The sequence below is a fragment of the Leopardus geoffroyi genome, chromosome B1 (assembly GCF_018350155.1).
Source record: "Leopardus geoffroyi isolate Oge1 chromosome B1, O.geoffroyi_Oge1_pat1.0, whole genome shotgun sequence".
Lineage (NCBI taxonomy): Eukaryota > Metazoa > Chordata > Mammalia > Carnivora > Felidae > Leopardus > Leopardus geoffroyi.
The window spans coordinates 142,105,714-142,125,622 of NC_059327.1; the positions used below are offsets into that span (position 1 = coordinate 142,105,714).

The 19,909-nt window shown below is 38.0% G+C and overlaps 1 protein-coding gene across 3 annotated transcripts in view; it reads right to left on the reverse strand.

Moving 5' to 3' along the window:
- MRPL1 (mitochondrial ribosomal protein L1) overlaps positions 1-19,909 on the reverse strand; it is a 97,883-nt gene that overhangs the window by 67,659 nt on the left and 10,315 nt on the right. For all 3 annotated transcript variants that reach the window (XM_045473648.1, XM_045473649.1, XM_045473647.1), the window contains exons 2-4: positions 15,252-15,363; positions 3,745-4,003; positions 410-493 (exon numbers count right to left, since the gene is read on the reverse strand). In XM_045473648.1, the coding sequence (XP_045329604.1) occupies positions 410-493; positions 3,745-4,003; positions 15,252-15,363 (455 nt within the window). The remainder of the gene's footprint in view (positions 1-409; positions 494-3,744; positions 4,004-15,251; positions 15,364-19,909) is intronic.

Genomic DNA, 19,909 nt, shown 5'->3' on the forward strand with positions numbered 1-19,909 from the left:
CCCTGCCCCTCCCCTGCTTGTGCTCTCTCTCTCAAAAAAAAAAAAAAAAAAATAAGCATTAAAAAAAAATTTTTTTGAAGTGTGGTTTCTGTGTCTACATAGGACTAAGTGGGCCTACCTTTAAAATAATTTTATTGTTTTTGTTTGAGGAGAGGACTTAGTGCAAGTAGCAGAAGCTAGTAGGATGGACGAATTCTCTATTTCTCTTTAGTTTCTTGTGAGAAACATAATGTGATAGATTAATAATGATAAAATTAATGTTCTAATTTAGCTCTTTCTGAAACTAATGACATAACCTCAAATGGAAAAAATGACTACATGAATAGTCTCATTCAGCTGATCTAAGCACTGATTAATGTTATATGTAAAAAAAATTAAATTATATAAAAAGTTAACAAAGGTTACTCACCCCTGTAAATACAGCAACTTTATTGATTTCTGAAACGAACGGGTATGGAAAACTAAGAACACTGGCAAATGGCTCCACTTTTTTCTAAATACACAACAATGGAAAAATAATTATGAAAATTCATTTATATTTTCTATATCTCGCATCTATAAAAAACAAAACTGACATTTTATTTTCAACATTTTAATTTTACCATATGTCCTTTAATTAATCCAGAACTATTCACAGATTATAATTTAAAGCATAAAGACTATATTTCAGGGTGCCTAGGTGGCTCAGTCAATTGAGTGTTTGACCTCTTGATTTTAGCTCAGGTCATGACCTCATGGTTTGTGAGTTCAAGCCCTATGTCGGGCTCTGTGCTGACAGTGCAGTGCCTGCTTGGGATTCTTTCTCCCTCTGTCTCTGGCCCTCTCCCACTCTCTCTCTCTCTCAAAATAAATAAACATTTAAAAAAATAAAATAAGAGACTATATTTCTTTCATAAGAAACCATAAATGAAAGTCTAAATATCTTCACCTCCATACTACCACAGCACTTGGCTTCTATCTCTATATCATTCATCACAGCCACTCATATATTAAGAGATGTACTTGCATATCCATATCTTCCTGAGCACCTAGTACAATGACTTCTACATAATGGATATCAATAAATGTTTACTGCCTTGAAGTAAATTCAAAAGAACATGCAAATTTTTGTCACCATCAAAGAGGACAGGAGTGTAGCTATGCATACTGGACAACAAAAAATATCCAGCTAATCTGCTCAGTAGGAGATCCCTAGTTTCCACCATTGGCTCTAAATAATTATGTGATATTAACCCTAATCTAAGACAGGCTGCCAAGCCTGAAAGGCTCTTCTGTGTGGGACTATTTTGAAACAACATGGACTGCCCCCCCACTTCCAGAGATATTTGAGAAGACAGTTGGAAAATCCAAAATATATAATGGCATGCATTGAGGCACCCAAATATGGGTGGAGATTCTACAGGACCTCAGAACTAATTTGTTCAGTTTCCTAGCCAAGGACCTGTCTAGCCCTGTGGCTCATATCACTCAGAAAGAATTCAAATGGAAACAAGTTGTAGGCCCACAGTTTTGGTGCAGTTTTAAGTTCTAGAAGAAAGAGAAAATGTGTTGTTCCCTAATTAAAACTGAAAGGTTATCTTTTTAGCAAAACTTTGAGTAGAGATAACCACCTGAGAATTTTTGGGGGGTGGGGGGATTTTTTTTTTTTTCAGAGGGCACAAACTCTTACGCATATTTTAGTATCAGACTCCGTTTTATTGACTGGCATTCCTTTGCCATTAACATGTCACAACCGGGTTTCAGTAAATTTTTTAATGGCAAGTAATCACAATAAAAGCATCCCCTGGGGGAATATTGGCTTGTTGTACAAGCACTCTATCAAAAACAAAAAATGTCTTAGGAAGACAACAGTACCCTTTCAATGTTATTAGTTTACAAGTGGTTTTCACTTATGAAATGAAGTCTGTCATCCTACAATGTCTTCATCATAAACTACAGTTAACCTTTGAAGAACTCAGGGGTTCAGGGCACTGACCTCCAACACAACTGAAAATCTGCATATAACTTGACTCCCCAAAACTTAACTACTAATAGCCTACGGTTGACCAAAAGCCTTACTGATAACATAAACAGTCAACTAACACACATTTGGTATGTTATATGTATTATATACTGCATTCTTATAACAAAGAAAACTAGAGAAAACAAAATGTTATTAGGAAAATAAGGAATAGAAAATATATTTACAGTACTGTACTTATCAAAAAAACTCTGCATGTAAGTAGATCCTCACAGTTCAAACCTATGTTGTTTAAGGGTCAACTATACATTAATGGCTGACTGAGAAAATGATCATCTTGGATACTACAACATTTTTAAAATAAAAGGACAGTAACACTATAGTATAAAATAAAATTACAGCATGGTCAGTATAAACTGTTTCTAATAAATAAGAACTAAGAAATGAGAAAGACCTTGATTCAAATCCTAATTCTACCCTCTACCCTGTGACCTAGAAGAAGTTACTTCAGTTTCTATGTCTCAGCTTCCTCTTTTGAGATTATTATAGGATTAAGTGAGAAAATGCATGCAAAGCACTTAGCATTGTGGCTGGCACACAGGAAGTTTCCATAAATGTTGGTTGTGATAATTAAACACTTACCAAGTCCTTTACATGCATTATTTCATTTAAACCTCTGAAAAACCGCATGAACTAAGCATTTTATCTCCCTTTATCAAGAGAGAAAAATCGGGGGCACCTGGGTGGCTCAGCTGGTTAAGCATCCGACTTCGGCTCAGGTAATGATCTCACAGTTCGTGGGTTCAAGCCCCACATTGGGCTCTGTGCTGACAGCTCGGAGCCTGGAGCCTGCTTCTGATTCTCTGTCTCCCTCTCTCTCTCTGCCCCTCCCCTGCTCACGCTGTCTCTCTCTCTCAAAAATAAATAAATGTAAAAAAGAAAAAAATTTAAAGAGGTAGAAATATAGATCTGAGGAGGTTAAACTGTAAGCCTAAAGTCAAAGTGCAAGTAAGTGGTGACATCAAGCTTCTGACCTATACTGTAATCTGATTCCAGAGCCCATTCTCTTAAGCACTACACTGTACTCCTCCTCCTAAGTGTTCAACTATTGTTGCTGTTGAGGTTGTTCAATTGTATTCAAAACCTGTACCTTTCAGTTTGACCAAAAAAAGACATCCTTGGAATAAAAATTAAAACACTGCTTCCAAGAAAATTAGATTTCTTAAGACAGTTAAAAAATTTACAGCTGTAATGGACCTCAGCTCTAACTCAGCATTTTTACTACTTTTAGAGTTTTATAAACAAAAGTCTTCCATGGAACTGCATATAAAGAGTGCAGAAAGGTTTTGGCTAAAGCAAGAGTGACGGGTGTAGCACCCCATCCATGCAAACTTAGTCTCAACGCAAGACTCTAAGGAACACACCTGAAGCAACTGAGCTAATCCCAAACTCTCATTTACAGAAAAGGAATAGGACACCCAGGCAGCTTAAGTCATTTTTCAAAGTTACAGCAAACCTCAATTAATTTTAACACCAATTTGCTGACATTTGTACCAGTGATTTTCAGGTGAATAGGAGATACATGTTCATCAACTCTGCAGAATATGTTCAACATTCTACTTTATATTTTGAAAATAAAGACAAACATTTTTCATCCTGAAGTACAGAAAAAGCGTAAGATTTTCTAAAAATTGTTATATGGAACAGGAACTTGAAAAATTAAGAAACAGCAATTCATATAGCCACCGTTCACAAATAAATTTTTTTTAATTGAGTCTACATACCTTCTTCCCCAGTGCCATATCCAGTGTCAAATCAAGATAAACACCTTGCTTTGGATTAGTAAAGTCTAGAATTTGAAATTTCTTAAGTAACTGAATAGCCTTCTCCACCTCGTGTATCTGTCTTGGATATAAGTGTTTTAAGTAGACATCATCCTCAGGTTCGTCTTCCATAAAGGAATATGACTTTATTTTTTCTGTTTCATCTGTTTTCTCATCTGATGTTTTGTCTTTTACACCTTTTTTTGTGCTCTTTGCAGGCCTTAAAAAAAGATAAATTCAAGATCAGTTACTCAATACATAGTCCAAGAAACTGTTTTTTTAATATTTCTTTCTTATTTTTGAGACAGTGAAAGCATGGGTAGGGGAGGGGCAGAGAGAGACAGGGACAGAAGATCAGAAGCAGGCTCCGCACTGACAGACAGAGCCTGATGTGGGGCTTGAACCCACAAACCGTGAGATCATGACCTGAGCAGAAGTTGGATGCTCAACCAACTGAGCCACCCAGGAGTCCCAAGAAACTTTTTTCAAAAAAGCCAATGAATGTAAGACAGAAAAAATAATAAAATATAAATTTTATTTTATTTTAATTTTTTAAAGTTTATTTTAATTCAAAAGCATAGAAATTCAACGAATATCAAGTGAACTTTTGTACTGTTTGCAGGTGATACAAAGTTAGATAAGGCATTGATGCTGCTCTCCAGAAATTTAGAGGAGTAGAGGAGACAGACATGCAAACAGATAATTTCAATACAGTGGGGTAAGTACTCTGACAGTGTTAGCAGAGCCAGGCCAAAGCCATAAGGAAGACTTTTAAGCCAGCCTAGTAAATAAAGGAAAGGTTTTAGAAGAGATGACCCTAACATCGATTCTTGAAGGATAAGAATCAGCCCAAGTATATACCCAAGAAAGACAAAAACCTATGACCACATGAAAAAGTGTACACAAATGTTCATAGCAGCATTACTAATGGCCAAAATGTAAAAACAACCCAGATGTCCAATAACCCAGATGGATGGATACATAAATGTGGTATATCCATACAATAAAATATCAATCAGCAGTGAAAAGGAATGAAGTACTGATACAAGCTACAAAAAGCATGAACTTGAAAAACATTATGCCAGTGAAAAGAAGCCAGTCACAAAAGACCACATATTGTATGGTTCCATCTATATGAAAGAACAAGAATGGGTAAATCCATAGAGACTGAAAGTAGATTTAGAGTTTGTCCGAGACTGGAGGAGGGGGTTGGAGAAATGGGGCATAACTGACAACGGGCATTGGGTTTTGGGGTAAGTTAACAAAAATGTTCTAAAAATGACACTGTTGGTGGCGGCAAAAGTGTGAATATACTAAAGACCACTGAATTGTACACTTTAAATAGGTGAATTTTATGGTATGTAAATTATATCTCAATAAAGCTACTATTTTAAAAAGTAGAGTGGAGCACCTAGGTGGTTCAGTCAGTTAAGCATCCAACTCTGGATTTCCACTCAGGTCATGATCTCCTGGTTCATGAGTTCAAGCTCTGCATCTGGCTCTGTGCTGACAGTGTGGAGCCTGCTTGGGATTCTCTCTCCCTGCCCCTCCCCTGCTTGTGTGTGCTTTCTCTTTCTTTCTTTCTCTCTCTCTCTCTCTCTCTCTCTCTCAAAATAAATAAACTTTAAAAGAAAAACGCTAAAAGTAGCAAGAGAAAAATTAAATTAAAAAAATTAAAAAATAAAGAGTTAGCCAGGCAAAGAAACACATAATAAAAGTACTGAGTCATCAAATAGAATATAAATACATACAGAGAGCCATTATAAATTCTAACTGACTAGAGAAAAGTGGGCACAATTTTTCTGCAAGGGACCAGACAGCAAATTATTGATGGTCACTTATCTCAATAGCTCAATTCTGTCACTATGTGAAAGCAGCCATAGACACTGAAGAATGAATGAGTATAGATGTGTTCCAATAAAGCTTTATTTACGAACAATGGCTTCAATTTCATAATTTTCATGTGTCACTAAAAAATGTAAGAACCATTCCTAGTTCATGAACCATACCAAAATAGATGGCAGACCAGATTTTTTGGCCCACCGGCCATATTTTAGTGACTCCTGAACCAAAGGGTAAAACAGAGGGCACAAAACATCAAAAGATGAGGCTGAAAGCATAAGAGACTGTTAAAAACTGAGAACAAACTGAGAGTTGATGGGGGGTGGGAGGGAGGAGAGGGTGGGTGATGGGTATTAAGGAGGGCACCTTTTGGGATGAGCACTGGGTGTTGTATGGAAACCAATTTGACAATAAATTTCATATATTAAAAAAAAAAAAAAAAAAAGATGAGGCTGGAGAATCTACATCATAGAGGGCCTTCACTAGAAACAATGAGAAGCCACAGCCCAGGAGTGACATCTGTATTTTCGTACAGACTATTCCCACTATAAGAGATGGATTTGAAGGAAGCTGGATTGGACACAATATAAAAACTATTCTTTCCCTTGCTTCCCAAGGAGATATGACAGCCTCCAGAGCAGTGATGGTAATAGGCTGAAGAAGATAAGACATTAGATATTCACAAAGAAAATACCGCAGAAAAAGAAAGGGGGAAAGACTCTAGAATACTTCCTAGGCTTCTGGCTTGTGTGACTAGGCATAGAGCTGTATCATTAAGACCAGAAATGAAAGCAAAACAGGTTTCTTGTGAGGAAAGTAGTCACAGAGGTGAGTTCGGTTTGGGGCAATAGAGAATTTGGTGTGGGGTTGGTTACATCATTAACTTCAATTCTTTATCCCCTCTCTCAAGTCCCTTTGCTGAGTAACTTTGCAATTCCTCCCACTTAATGGGGTACAGCATGTTTCCTAGCACCTTGATTGGCCATGTGACTAATGTGGCCAATATAATAAGCAAAAGTGACAGTTTTTCTGTTCTAAGTTTAGTCCAAAAAGAGGCTTCATATGTTTCCACGTGTATGTTTGTATTTCTGTCATTTTCATAAGAACATGCCTGGGCTAGCCCAAAGGCAGGAGAAGGAGAGATACATGAAAGAGACCTGCCCCCACAGAACCCCAGGCTAGATTGGACAATTCTCAGCTGACCTGCAGACTCACAGATGTGCAGCAAGCTCAGCCAAGGTCATAAGAAACACCCATCCGAAGCTTAAATCAGCTGAGCCATAGATGTGTGGGCAATGATAAGTAACTCTTGAGTGGTCTGGTATATAACAAAAGCTAACAAGGTGTTTACAAAATATCTAGGAAAATATGTTCAGCAGGTAATTGCAGGTAAGAGTTTGAAGCTAAAAAATAGAAAAAACAAGACAGCTAGAGATAATATATTTTCTCAGCATTAATTCAAATCATACCTATAATCTTTTAACCATAAAGTTTTAAATTAGTTAAATAATATTCTAGAAAAAGGTTTGGGTTCTGTGGTAGGCAAAATAATGGCTTTCCAAAAAGGCAATATCTACATGGCAAAAAGGACTTTGCAGATGTGCTTAGGGCTAAAGACTTCCAGATAGGGAGATTATTTGGATAATCCAGGGAGTACAATCTAATCACACAAGTCCCTGAAAGCAGAGAAACTTTCCCCTTTCACCTGCATCTGACAGAGGTGGGAAGTGACAAAAGAAATTTGAGCATGAAAGGGAATCTGCCATTCTTGGCTTTGAAGATGGAGGAAGGGGCCCTCAAGTCAGGGAATGTGGGTAGCCTCTCAAAAATGGGACTGGACAGGATACAGATTTTCCCCTCCAGTCTGGAAAGAAGCCCTGCTGACACCTTGATTTTAGCCCAGTGAGATCCATGGCTGACTTGACCCACAGAACTGCAAGATAATAAATTTGGGATGTTTTAAACCACAAAGTTTGTGGTAATTTATTATGGCAGCAACAGAAAACTAATATGGGGTCCTATAAAATTTATGTGCAAGAAACAGATGATGGCAAAATAATTTTTTTTTAAAGAAACTAGGGGTGCCTGAGTGGCTCAGTCAGTTAAACCTCCAACTCTTGATTTCGACTTAGATCATGATCTCACAGTTCATGTGTTCAAGCCCTGCATCAGTCTCCACGCTGTCAGTGCAGATCAGAGCCCGCTTGGGATTCTCTCTCTCCCATTCTTTTAGCACTCAACGAATCCTAATTACCACAATTAACAGCATCCTCCCAGCTAACAAGCAATTCAACAGAATAGCAGATAATGACAATGCTCATTTTTAATGGGACACAGGTGTCCTTCTGGACTGATGACAAGTCTAAGCAGGTGCCCCAGTGGATGGATACAACACACCTCAATAGCTACTTTGGAAGTAGTCCACAAAACTCTGAACCTTTCAAAGTGGAGAAAAATCACATCTTTTATTTTATATTTAGTAAAAGAACAGGGAGGCCAATAAAAGAAGGAGCCTGGAGAACATGCTTTTTTTTTTTTTTTTTTTTAAGTTTATTTATTTATTTTGAGAGAGAGAGAGAGAAGCAGAGAGAGGAGAGAGGGAATCCCAACCAGGCTTGATGCTGCCAGCTCAGAGCCCGACTGGGGCCCAATCCCACAAACCATGTGACCACAATCTGAGCCAAGATCAAAAGTAGGACGTTTAACCAACTGAGCCACCCAGGCATCCTGAGAGCGCCTGTTTTGGTAACAAAATCTCCATCTAAAATAAAACAGATAAATGTCCTAGCTGTAACCTATAGATTTACTTTAGATAAATGCTGATTTCACCAATAAATTTGTAATCATGGCTGAACCTGTCCATTCAAATTGCAATTAATATCAAATTCCCAAGGACTGAAATGTGATTTTTATGTTAATAAATATTTGCAAAACTCAAAAGAAGTCTGATACATAAAGAGACTGAATTGAGATATACAGCAATTTACTTATACTTTTTTAAATTTTTTAATGTTTATTTATTTTTGAGAGAGAGTGCGTGTGTGTGCATGCGTGCGAGGGAGGGGCAGAGAGGGAGGGAGACACAGAATCCAAAGCAGGTTCCAATTTGTCAGCACAGAGACCAATGCAGGGCTGGAATCCACGAACTGTGAGATCATGACCTGAGCCGAAGTCAGATGTTTAATCAACTGAGACACCCAGGCACCCCTACTTACTTCTACTTTGATCTCTGTTTCACAAAATATTTGAGGTGATTCAAGAAAAATATTTTTAAGTTACAAACGGAAACACAGGTTTGTTTTTTTTTTTTAATGTTCGTTTATTTATTTTTGAGAGAGAGAGAGGAGCACATACATGATCTGGAGAGGGGCAGAGAGAGGAGAGAGAGAATCCCAAGCAGGCTCCACACTGACAGCACAGAGCCAGATGAGATCTTGACCTGAGCCAAAATCAAGTTAGATGATTAACTAACTGAGACACTCAGACGCCCCTATTGTTTTTTAAGATTTATTTTATTTTAGAGAGAGAGAGCACAAGCGAGGAGAGGGGCAGAGGGAGAGAGAGAGAGAGAATCACATTCTGAGCGTGGAGCCTAACACGGGGCTCAATTCCACAACCCTGGGATCATGACCTGAACTGAAATCAAGAGTTGGATGCTCAATGTACTGAGCCACCCAGGTGCCCCAGAACACTGTTTTGGATAAAGAAAAAAAAAAAGCATAATACATTATAACACAGATCAAATAGGACTCTAAAAAAACACTTTCTTCCAAAATTAAAAAAACACACAATAAAATCTGTCAATAATTAATTTTGTAGACCGACTGCCTATTTTCCATGACCCTTCAAAAAATGGCTATCTTTATTCATTAGAATCGCATCCAGAAGAACTCTGTTGCTCATACAAATGTAAGGCCCTATCAGGAGAGTTTAAATACTGTGATTCTTGGGGAATAAAAATAAATCGTACTAAAAAGGGGTTTGCCAACGTGAGGGAGAAATATCTGGCAGTCTGAATCAAAGAGAATTTTGCTGCAGTTACCTTGGTACCTCAACCACATACATTAAATGAGTAATAAGAGACTACTCAAGTAATAACTCTCCCCTTGCCTCATCTGTCCCTTAACACCGAAAGTGTAAAAGAAAAAATAATTCCATAGTCATACTCAAACGAGAAAAAATCAGTGCTGTAATAATTTTTTTAATGTTTATTTATTTTTGAGAGAGAGAGAAACAGAATGTGAGTGGAGGAGGGGCAGAGAGAGAGGGAGGCACAGAATCCAAAGCAGGCTCCAGGCTCTGAGCTGTCAGCACAAAGCACGACACAGGGCTCGAACCCTGAACCGTGAGATCATGACCTGAGCCGATCGGACACCCAACCAACTAAGCCACCCAGGTGCCCCAAAATCAATGCTGTAATAAAGCTCACTTCAAGACCTCTGAAGATCTGTGACCCCAGAGATCCAAGTCCCTTCAAGGCTGAAAAACCCTTTACACAGAGGAACTGGGGGATGGAATCCAGGCAGCACGGTGACACACAATTTCTGTCAAATTACACTGAGCTAACAGAACTAAAGACAAAATGCCTAGGGCATGTAATTATTAATGGAATGCACATATCTGGACATCTTATTTCTTAGTGTAATCCTGTAAATAAATTCACTAATATCTCTGACACTGGTTTATTCATGAAACTAAATGCAGAAGTTCTGCTTATGCTTACAATGTGAAAGCCAAAAGAATAAAACAGTCAGTAATAATATAAACAAATGAAAATTAAAAAATAAAAACTGGAAAGAGCACTTACAATAAGAGAGTTGGATAAAATCATGACTTTTCTTGAATGCAACACAAAGCTGAGATCACAGGGCAACTAAGTAGCCTTAAATCCAAGGAGAATCAGCCCACATTCCCCATGCCCACTCCATATGCATACTCAGGACACTCTCACCCATGGCAGAGTATAGAAGGCAAGCAGGTAAGAAGAAAAAAAATCAGCTACAATTTTAGGACTACTAGAAACTCCCTGGGAAATCCACACACAAGGGAAGTTCACACTCAATTTACAGGCCCTTTCCACAGACCTCCACCAGATGCTCCTGGGAAAGACTGGAGCAGGCCAGGAGACTAGAAAACCTTCCTAAAGAGTGCAGGCACAGAGTTAGCCACTGCTGCCAGAAAGGTATGTAACCCTGAAAACATGTAGGGCACAGGTGTAGGGAAAAGAAAGAAAAAAAACACCAAAACTTCTACCCTTAGGGGTAGGTCAGGAAACAGTCCTGAGCACAGTATCCTCACCAGTACAGTAAAGCTGGGGAAGGGCCTGGACACTGGCACAAGACCTGCAATAAATAAATACCAAAAGGAGAAGGGACAGAAATACTGAGAAAACCACATTCCCAAGATCCAGCCACACTGCATCTACTTAAGAAAAAGGCTGGACTTGGAAAACAGAATATCCCTCCTGCACCCATCACGAGCCTAGCAGGCACTAATAAGCAACAGCAATCTACACTAGGGGAGGGGAAAGAGTATGCAGAGAGACCCCCCTCTGAGGCACAGTTGCACAGGCAAGGCAGAAAATAGAGCATAAAACAGAAACGCTGAGAAAAACCTTCTAGCAACCCAGCCCCCACCCTAAGCACAACGTAAAGTACAGAAATGTGAAGCTGGTGGTAACCATAGCAACAACAAAACCAAAACCTAGCTCAACTTCTGACTGGACTGATTGAACACTGTGACAAGAAGAGGCATGTGCATTCCCAGGCATAAATACTAGGTACTTCGGTCTCAACTGTTCTACACAAGATGTTCAACAGTCAAAAAATTTGAGATACATGAAAAAAGAGCCTATTATCAACAGAGAAACAGAACCAGAGTCAGAGATGATCAAGTGGCCTTTCTTTATTAGGATCTGCCACTGGCAAACCATGGGTATATGCACATAGATGGAGGAGTGAAGAGATTCAAGATGACGAGAGAAGAGAGAAGCAAGCACAAGCCTCTCCAACCTGTCTCAGCTCTGATTTAAAAAAAAAAAAAAATTCCATACAAAAACTATTTCTTACTATATTATAAAATCGGTACCTTAAAAAATTAAAACCACCACTAAAATTACAAATACTATGATTCTCATCATGCTACTGAATAATTCTCATTTGTCAGACATGAAAGAAATCATCTGCTAATAATTTACCAGTTTTATTTTACGTTGCATATTTCTCATGCTATAGTTTTTAGATGAGTGAAAATTGTTTTTAAAGTTGCACTGGAAGAGAATATGGGGAAGACATAAGATGAAAATTTTCTATAGGATAAAAGCAAACATTTAAAGATAAAATATTCTAACAGTAATTAATATCCCTAATAAATATTTTCAAAAAGCAGAAAAGAAGACAAACTGCTCAAAAGAAAAATAAGCAAAAGATATAAATTAGAATACAATGAAGAAACAGAAATAAAGACTGATGATATCAAGAGAGGTTAAGAATGCAGGCACTCATTCACTGCTAGAGGGATAGGGGTGTAACCAGGTAGAACCCAATACTCCTCTAACTTAACAACAAAAAAGAATCCACTGGGTACTATGCACACTGAAAAGAAAGGCTCCTTTCTAGTTATATTTCTGCCACCTCCCTCTTCATCCTGTATCAAGCCATAGCAGACAGTATTCATCCATATCATTCACTTTCATGCTTTTGTACCACTGAAATACTTTTCTCTCAACCCCCCTGCAAAATTCTTTCAGGACCCAGTTCAAATACTTCTTGCCATACCCTTTTCCAGGTAGAATTAATTTACCTTATATCTGTGATCCCATAGAAGTTGGTCCATTTCTCTTCCACGGCAATTAAAATAAAAGGTTATATATAGTACACAATATGTACTAATTTATTTTATGTAAAGAGCTCCTACTAATCAACAAAGAATTGGAATAGAACATGAAGAAAATCCATAGTAAACAATATAAATGGTTTTTTAACACATGAAAAGATATACAACCTCAATAATAATAAAAGAAACATAAATTAAAACTTGATTATACCATTCATACCCAGCAAATTGTCAGAGTTCAAAAATTTTAACTACACTGTATATGGAAAAATAGGCATTCTAATACTATTTACTGGCAAGAACATAAATTGTCAATATCTCTATGAAGGCAATTTGGCATTACCTATCACAATTATAAGTGCACATATCTTTTGATTCAAAAATTCTATTTCTCAGAGTTTATACTACAAATGTATTCATAATCTTTGACAAGATCTATGTACATGATTATTCACTGCAGGATCATTTGTATTAGCAAAAGATTAAAAAGATAAATGTGTATCATAGAGGGAAATAGGGAAATGGTTAAATAAATTATGGTATATTCACATGATGAAATATTATATGCAGGTCATTATAGCACTATTTTACAAGAGCCAAAACATGGAAACAACCTAAGTGTCCATCAACAGATGAATGGATAAAGAAAATACGGCACATGTATACAATGAAATATTTATCATTCAGTCATAAGAAAAGAATGAAATCTTGCCATTTGAGACAACATGGATGGAACTTCAGGGCATTATGCTGATAAAAGTTAGACAAAAAATAACAAATACCATATGATCTCACTTATACATGAAATCTTTAAAAAAAAAAAAAAAATGAACTCACAGATGCAGAGAACTAATTGGTGGTTACCAAAGGCAAGGCGGGGGTGGTGAAATGGGCCAAGGTGGTCAAAAGTACAAACTCCCTCTTATAAAATAAATAATCATGGAAATGTAATGTGTAGCAAGGTGACTACAGTTAATAATACTGTATGGTCTGTTTGAAAGTTGCTAAGAGGGTAAATCTTCGAAAGCTCTCATCACAAGAAAAGAAAGTACATCTCTATATAGTGACAGATATTAACAAGACTTACTCTTATGGGGATTTCCCAAAATATATAAATATTGAATCATTATGTTGTACACCTGACACTAATATATTATGTGTCAATTATATCTCATTAAAAAAAAAATAACTAGACAGCTCCATCTAAAACTATCTCCAAGATATATCATTTTTTTAAGTTTATTTCTTTATTTTGAGAGAGAAAGAGAGAGCAAGTGCAGAAGAGAGGCAGAGAGAGAAGACCTTAAGCACGATCTATGCTGTTTAGTGTGGAGGAGCCCAATGTGGGTCTAGAACCCACACACAGTGACATCATGACCTGAGCTGAAATCATGAGTTGGATGCTTAACAGATTGAGTCACCCAGGCACGCCTATGATACGCTGTTAAGTTAAAAGCAAGCAAGATGCAAAACGAGGAATACAGTTAAATAAGAAACAATTCTGACATTAAATGTATGTGGTTTTTTTTTTCTACACCAACCAATCATCTGACATCAGCCAAGTATCCAACACTTGAACACAATTCTGATACTATCTACCTGGATTTTGCATCAGATCCCACAAGTTAAGGATTCAATCCCACAGGACTGCCCCCACTTTGAATGCCAACTGCAATTCAGGGCCTCTGGTATTTCTGGCCAAATGGCTAGAAATCAAGGCGTCCTGTGACCCCCTCCACAGACTTCATAATTTACTAGAATAGTTCACAGAGCACAAAGAAACACTTACTTAACATTTACCAGTTTATTATACAATAAAAAATATGATAAAGGATACAGATGAATAGGGACATAGGGGAAGGTCCAAAAGAGTCTAGAGTGTAAGAGTTTCTCTCCCCAGTGGGTCTGGGTGAGTCACCTTTCTGGCACACGTATATATTCACCAATCCAGAAACTCTTAGAACCCCACAGTACTGGGATTTTTATGGAGGCATAATCAATTATGAACTCAATCTCTAGCCTCTCTCCCTGGCAGGGCTGAAAGACTATTCTTTTTTTTTTTTTTTTTTTTTAATTTGTTTAGTGTTTTATTCATTTTCTGAGAGAGACAGAGAGAGAGCGAGCAGGGGAGATAGGCAGAGAGAGGGAGACACTGAACCCGAAGCAGGCTCCACCAGAGCCTGATGTGGGGCTCAGACTCAAGAACCATGAGATCATGACCTGAGCTGTAGTCTGACATTTAACTGAATGAGCCACCCAGGCACCCCAGGGCTGAAAGAATCTAATCATGGCTTGCTCTTTCTGGTGGCCAGCCCTCACCTAAGAGTCTACCAAGATTTGCCTTATTAGAACAAAAGATGCTCCTATCACCCAGAAAATTACAAGAGGTTTTAAGAGTTCTGTATCAAGCACTGGGGGCAGAGACCAATATAAATATTTATCATATCACAAAATCCTAGCTCCAACACTTACTAGCTCTGTGACCCTAGGCAAGTTATCTAATCTATCAGTGCCTTACTTTTCAACTCAAAAACATAACATTATAACAACAGCTTGCACATAAAGTTGCTGTGGAAAATAAATTAATTATTGAATGCCAGTGTTCAATATATGTTAAGTATTACTATAATAAGTCATATTTTTTTCTTTAGGACTATAAAAGGTCAAAGAAGCAGAGATGAGAAACTTTTACAACTATATGTCCCTGTACATATTTATGGGACAAAGCATAATGTTTTTTAATCAAAATTTTAAATGAGAGCCAACAAAATGAATTAAAAAAAAATACTTACTTTGTAGCAGCAGCAAAATATCTGCTGGGCACCCAAACATTTACAGAACAAGGATAAAGAGGTGTCTGACAAGTCGTCTTGGAAAGACCATGCTTTTGATGATGTATCAAGACTTGAAAGAAAAAAAATACATTAATCATTACATCCATAATTTTTATATTCTTAATCAATGTTTCCAAAACAAAAAAACAAAAATATTCAATATTTTATGAGTCTCAACCATTCTTTAAAAAGTGTAATAGTGGGGCACCTCAGTGGCTCAGTCAGTTAAGTGTCTGACTTCGGCTCAGGTCATGATCTCCGGGTTGGTGAGTTTGGGCCCCATGTTAGGCTCTGTGCTAACAGCTGGAGCCTGGGGCCTGCTTTGGATTCTGTGTCTCCCTCTCTTACTGCCCCTCCCCTGCTTGCACTCTGTCTCTCTCTCTCTCTCAAAAATACATAAACATCAAAAAAAATTTTTTAAGTATAGTAATAGAACCTACAATACGTGAAACTAAAGCCAAGTAAACATCTAATTCAACAATTGTCTTCATTTTTTGTTTAAGATTTTGTTTTTAAGTAATCTGTACACCCAATGTAGAGCTCAAACTTACAACCATGAAATCTACAATTGTATGTTCTACTGACTGAGCCAGCCAGGTGCCCCCTGTCTTCATTTATTTTTAACTTAATGTAGTTCAGGTTCAACAGAGTATGTTAGCTCTGCTATTATGGAATATATATCCTGAATTTCTTAATAATTTAAATTTCTCTCTTTTTATATGTATAATACATTCACAGAGTTGCCCAATGTACATCTGAAGAATAACAGCTAAGTGGAGGGAATCGCCTTACCAGAGATCAATGTGTTATGAAGTTATGGTAATTAAGACACTTTGCTATTGGCACAAGTATAGAAAGACAAATTAATAAAACAAAAATAGCCTAGCAACAGACCCATACACATGTGGATATTTGAAATATGACAAATGTTATTGTAGATCATTGTGCAAATAATTCAATTAAGTGGTGTTAAGAAAAGAGATTATTCATAGGGAAAAGAATAGATTTAGATCCCTATCTCATAACACACACACACACACACACACACACACACACACCACACACCAATCAAATTTAGATGGACCAAGGATTTACATTTGAATGGCAAAACTAAAAGCTTTCAGAATACAGGAAAGTATCTTTTTGATCATTTAGGAGGGACCAATTTCACAAACAAAACACAAAAGCACTGGCCAAAAAATGACTTATTAGTGTTAAGACTATCTGTTTATTTATTTATTTTTTTAATTTTTTTTTCAACGTTTATTTATTTTTGGGACAGAGAGAGACAGAGCATGAACGGGGGAGGGGCAGAGAGAGAGGGAGACACAGAATCGGAAACAGGCTCCAGGCTCTGAGCCATCAGCCCAGAGCCCGACGCGGGGCTCGAACTCACGGACCGCGAGATCGTGACCTGGCTGAAGTCGGACGCTTAACCGACTGCGCCACCCAGGCGCCCCAAGACTATCTGCTTATTAAAGAAAGTGAAAGACAAGCCAAAATTGAGAGAATAACAACATATATAACAAAGAATTAATATCCAGAATATGTAAGATCAACCTAATTAAAAAAATAAAAGAGACGAACAGGTTTCTAACTGAAAAGGCAACATAAATGATGCATGAAATGCATGGAAAAATGCACAATCTCATTTGCAGTCACATAAATATTAATTTAAACCACAATAAAATACCATTTGACATTGCTGTTTAAAGAGTGGTCAGTAGGCCTCTAAATTAACATTACACCAGCATGTAAAATAAACCACATCCATAAGTATTTTGCTGCAGCTGACAATATTTTTTTCATAAGACTTCTTCAATGAACAGTGCTTTGATTTCATTGTGGACAGGTAACAGTTTCTAGATGAGAGCATTTAAGCAGCAATGTTTTACATACATCAGACTGGCCAAACTTTTTTTAAAAAGTCTGGGGTTGCTGAAAATGTTAAGGATAAATTTTACACATAGCAGATAAGAGTATGAATTGGAATACCATTATGGAAAACAATATGACATAACTCAATGAGTCTAGGCATACACATATCAATGATGCAGTTATTCCACTTCTAGGAATATATCCTAGAGGAACTCCTGCCCATGTATACTAAGAGACATGCACAAAAATAACATCATCATACATCAGGAGACTTCTGGGGAAGATGGCAAAGTATGAGGACCATAAGCTCATCTCATCCCAGAGACACGATTAGATAACGGCCAATTCAGTGTAAGTAACCCAGAAAATAACCCAAAGATTGGCAGAACAGACTCTCCACAGCTAAACGTAGAGAAGAGGCCACTTTGAAGAGGGTAGGAAGGACAGAGATGCGGTTGGGAGCCACATGGAACTGCAAGACTGTCCACAAGAGGAAGGAACACTATGGGCATAGAGAAAGCAGAGAAATAAACCCTCACACCAAGACAGCCCAGAGGAGGAAGACCAGTCCTCATGACATTTGGCTTCGAAAACCAGAGGGACTGAATTTCCAGAGTTCTTACAATCAGCGAGGCTTAATATTTGGAACTTTAAGAGAAATCAGCAAGCTCAAGGGACAGACAAGTGGCAGAGCCAGGAGGGCAAAAGGAAACTGAGTCCTTGCCCTTAAAGAGACAGCACAACAAACAGCCCCATGGAGATAGAGCACAGAAACAGCAGGTTGAACAATGCCTCAGGTATATGAGAGGGAGATATGTTTATACAAATCTCATTGTGTACTGGAGAGCCAAGGTCCTTGAGAGACTTCTCCAGGAACAAAATTGCTGGTGAGTGCCATTTCCATGCCTCACCCCCAGCATAAACACACCAACACCTTTGGGAACCAGCGCAATGCCAACACTTGCTACCTAACGTGCTAACAGTGCACCCTGCCCCCAGTTCTCCTGCTGACATGCCCCTTCCAGCCAGGCCGCCAATCCAGGTCTCCTCCCACAGCAGATTCACATAAACATTTCTAACACCATGCATCGCTACCCCAAGCACTTCCGCAGATCTGCTGCCTCCAACAAAACCTGACTCAGTCCCTAGTTCTGGAGGTCCTGCCCTGCTAACGCACGGCCTTGCTGGCACCAAGCACGCTGCCCCCATATTCACCTGAAGTTAGACACTCCTGGATCTCTGACAAACATCTGACCTGACTCAATTAGAGCCCAAGGGGGCCCCAGACTGGCCCACTGACACCACAGAGACCAGATCCTGCCCATAAAAGACAAAGAGAGCCACTGCAGATGACTGGACTGAAGGCAAACATGGCTCAGCCACAACAGCAGGGCACATTCAACACTCACAGGAGACACACGTGAAGTTCCAGGTTCTGGTGAATAGGGGACACTGACATTGCATTGCAGGGCACTACAGAACCTATTCCTCATAAGGTCCTACTTTCAAGAGCAGGAGACATAGCTAACTTTTCTAACATGCAAAAACAGACACAGAGAGTTAGACAAAATGAGAAGACAGATGAGTTTGTCCCAAATGAAAGAACAGGACAAAATGACAAGAGACCTAAACAAAATGGAGATATATAATATGCCTGATAGAGAATTTAAAAAAATTTTTAATGTGTATTTATTTTTGAGAGAGAGACAGAGCATGAGTATGGGAGGGACAGAAAGAGAGGGAGACATAGAATCCGAAGCAGGCTCCAGACTTTGAGCTGTCAGCACAGAGCCCAATGTGGAGCTCAAACCCACAGACCATGAGATCATGACCTGAGCTGAAGTCAGATGCTTAACAAACTGAGCAACCCAGGAGCCCAAAGAATTTAAAGTAATGGTCATAAAGATACTCATTAGGCTTGAGAAAAGAGTAAAGAATCTCAGCAAGACCTTTAACAAAGAGATAGAAAACATAAAAAAAAAAAAAAAAAAAGATGAAAAACTCAATAACTGAAGTTAAAAATACACTAGATGGAAAACAGTAGGAACCTGGAGAACAGAGTAATGGAAAGCAATAAAGCTAAACAAGAGAAAAAATAATAATAATAAATGTGAAAATAGACTTAGGGAACTCAGCAACACCATCAAGCGTAATAACATTCACATTATAGGAATCGCAGAAGAAGAAAAAGAAAAGGGTAGTAGAAGAAATTTACTTGAAGAAATAATAGCTGAAAATTTCTAAATCTAGGGGGAAAAAAACAAAAGTCCAGATCCAGGAGGTAGAGATCCCCAAACAAAATCAAACCAAGAAGTCCACCTCAAGACCAACTAAAATGGCAGAAAATAGTTATTAAGAAAAAAATTTAAAAGCAACAACAGAAAAGTTACATCCAAGGGAAACTCCATAAGGCTATCAGCATATTTTTCAGCACAAACTTTGCAGGTCAGAAGGGAGTGCTAGGTATATTCAAAGTGCTATGGGAAAAACAAACAAACAAACAAACTGCAGCCAAGAATACTGTGTCCAGCAAAGTTATTCAAATAGAGGGAGACAGTTTCCCAAACAAAAATTAAAGGAAGTCATGACCAGTAAATCAGCCTTATAAGAATGTTAAAGGGGACTCTTTGAGTGGAAGGTAAAGACCACCAGTAGGAATAAGAAAAGTAGGAAACACAAAAGAAGTAAAAATAAGTTCACCTATAAAAATCAGTCAAGGGATTTACAAAAATAAAAGC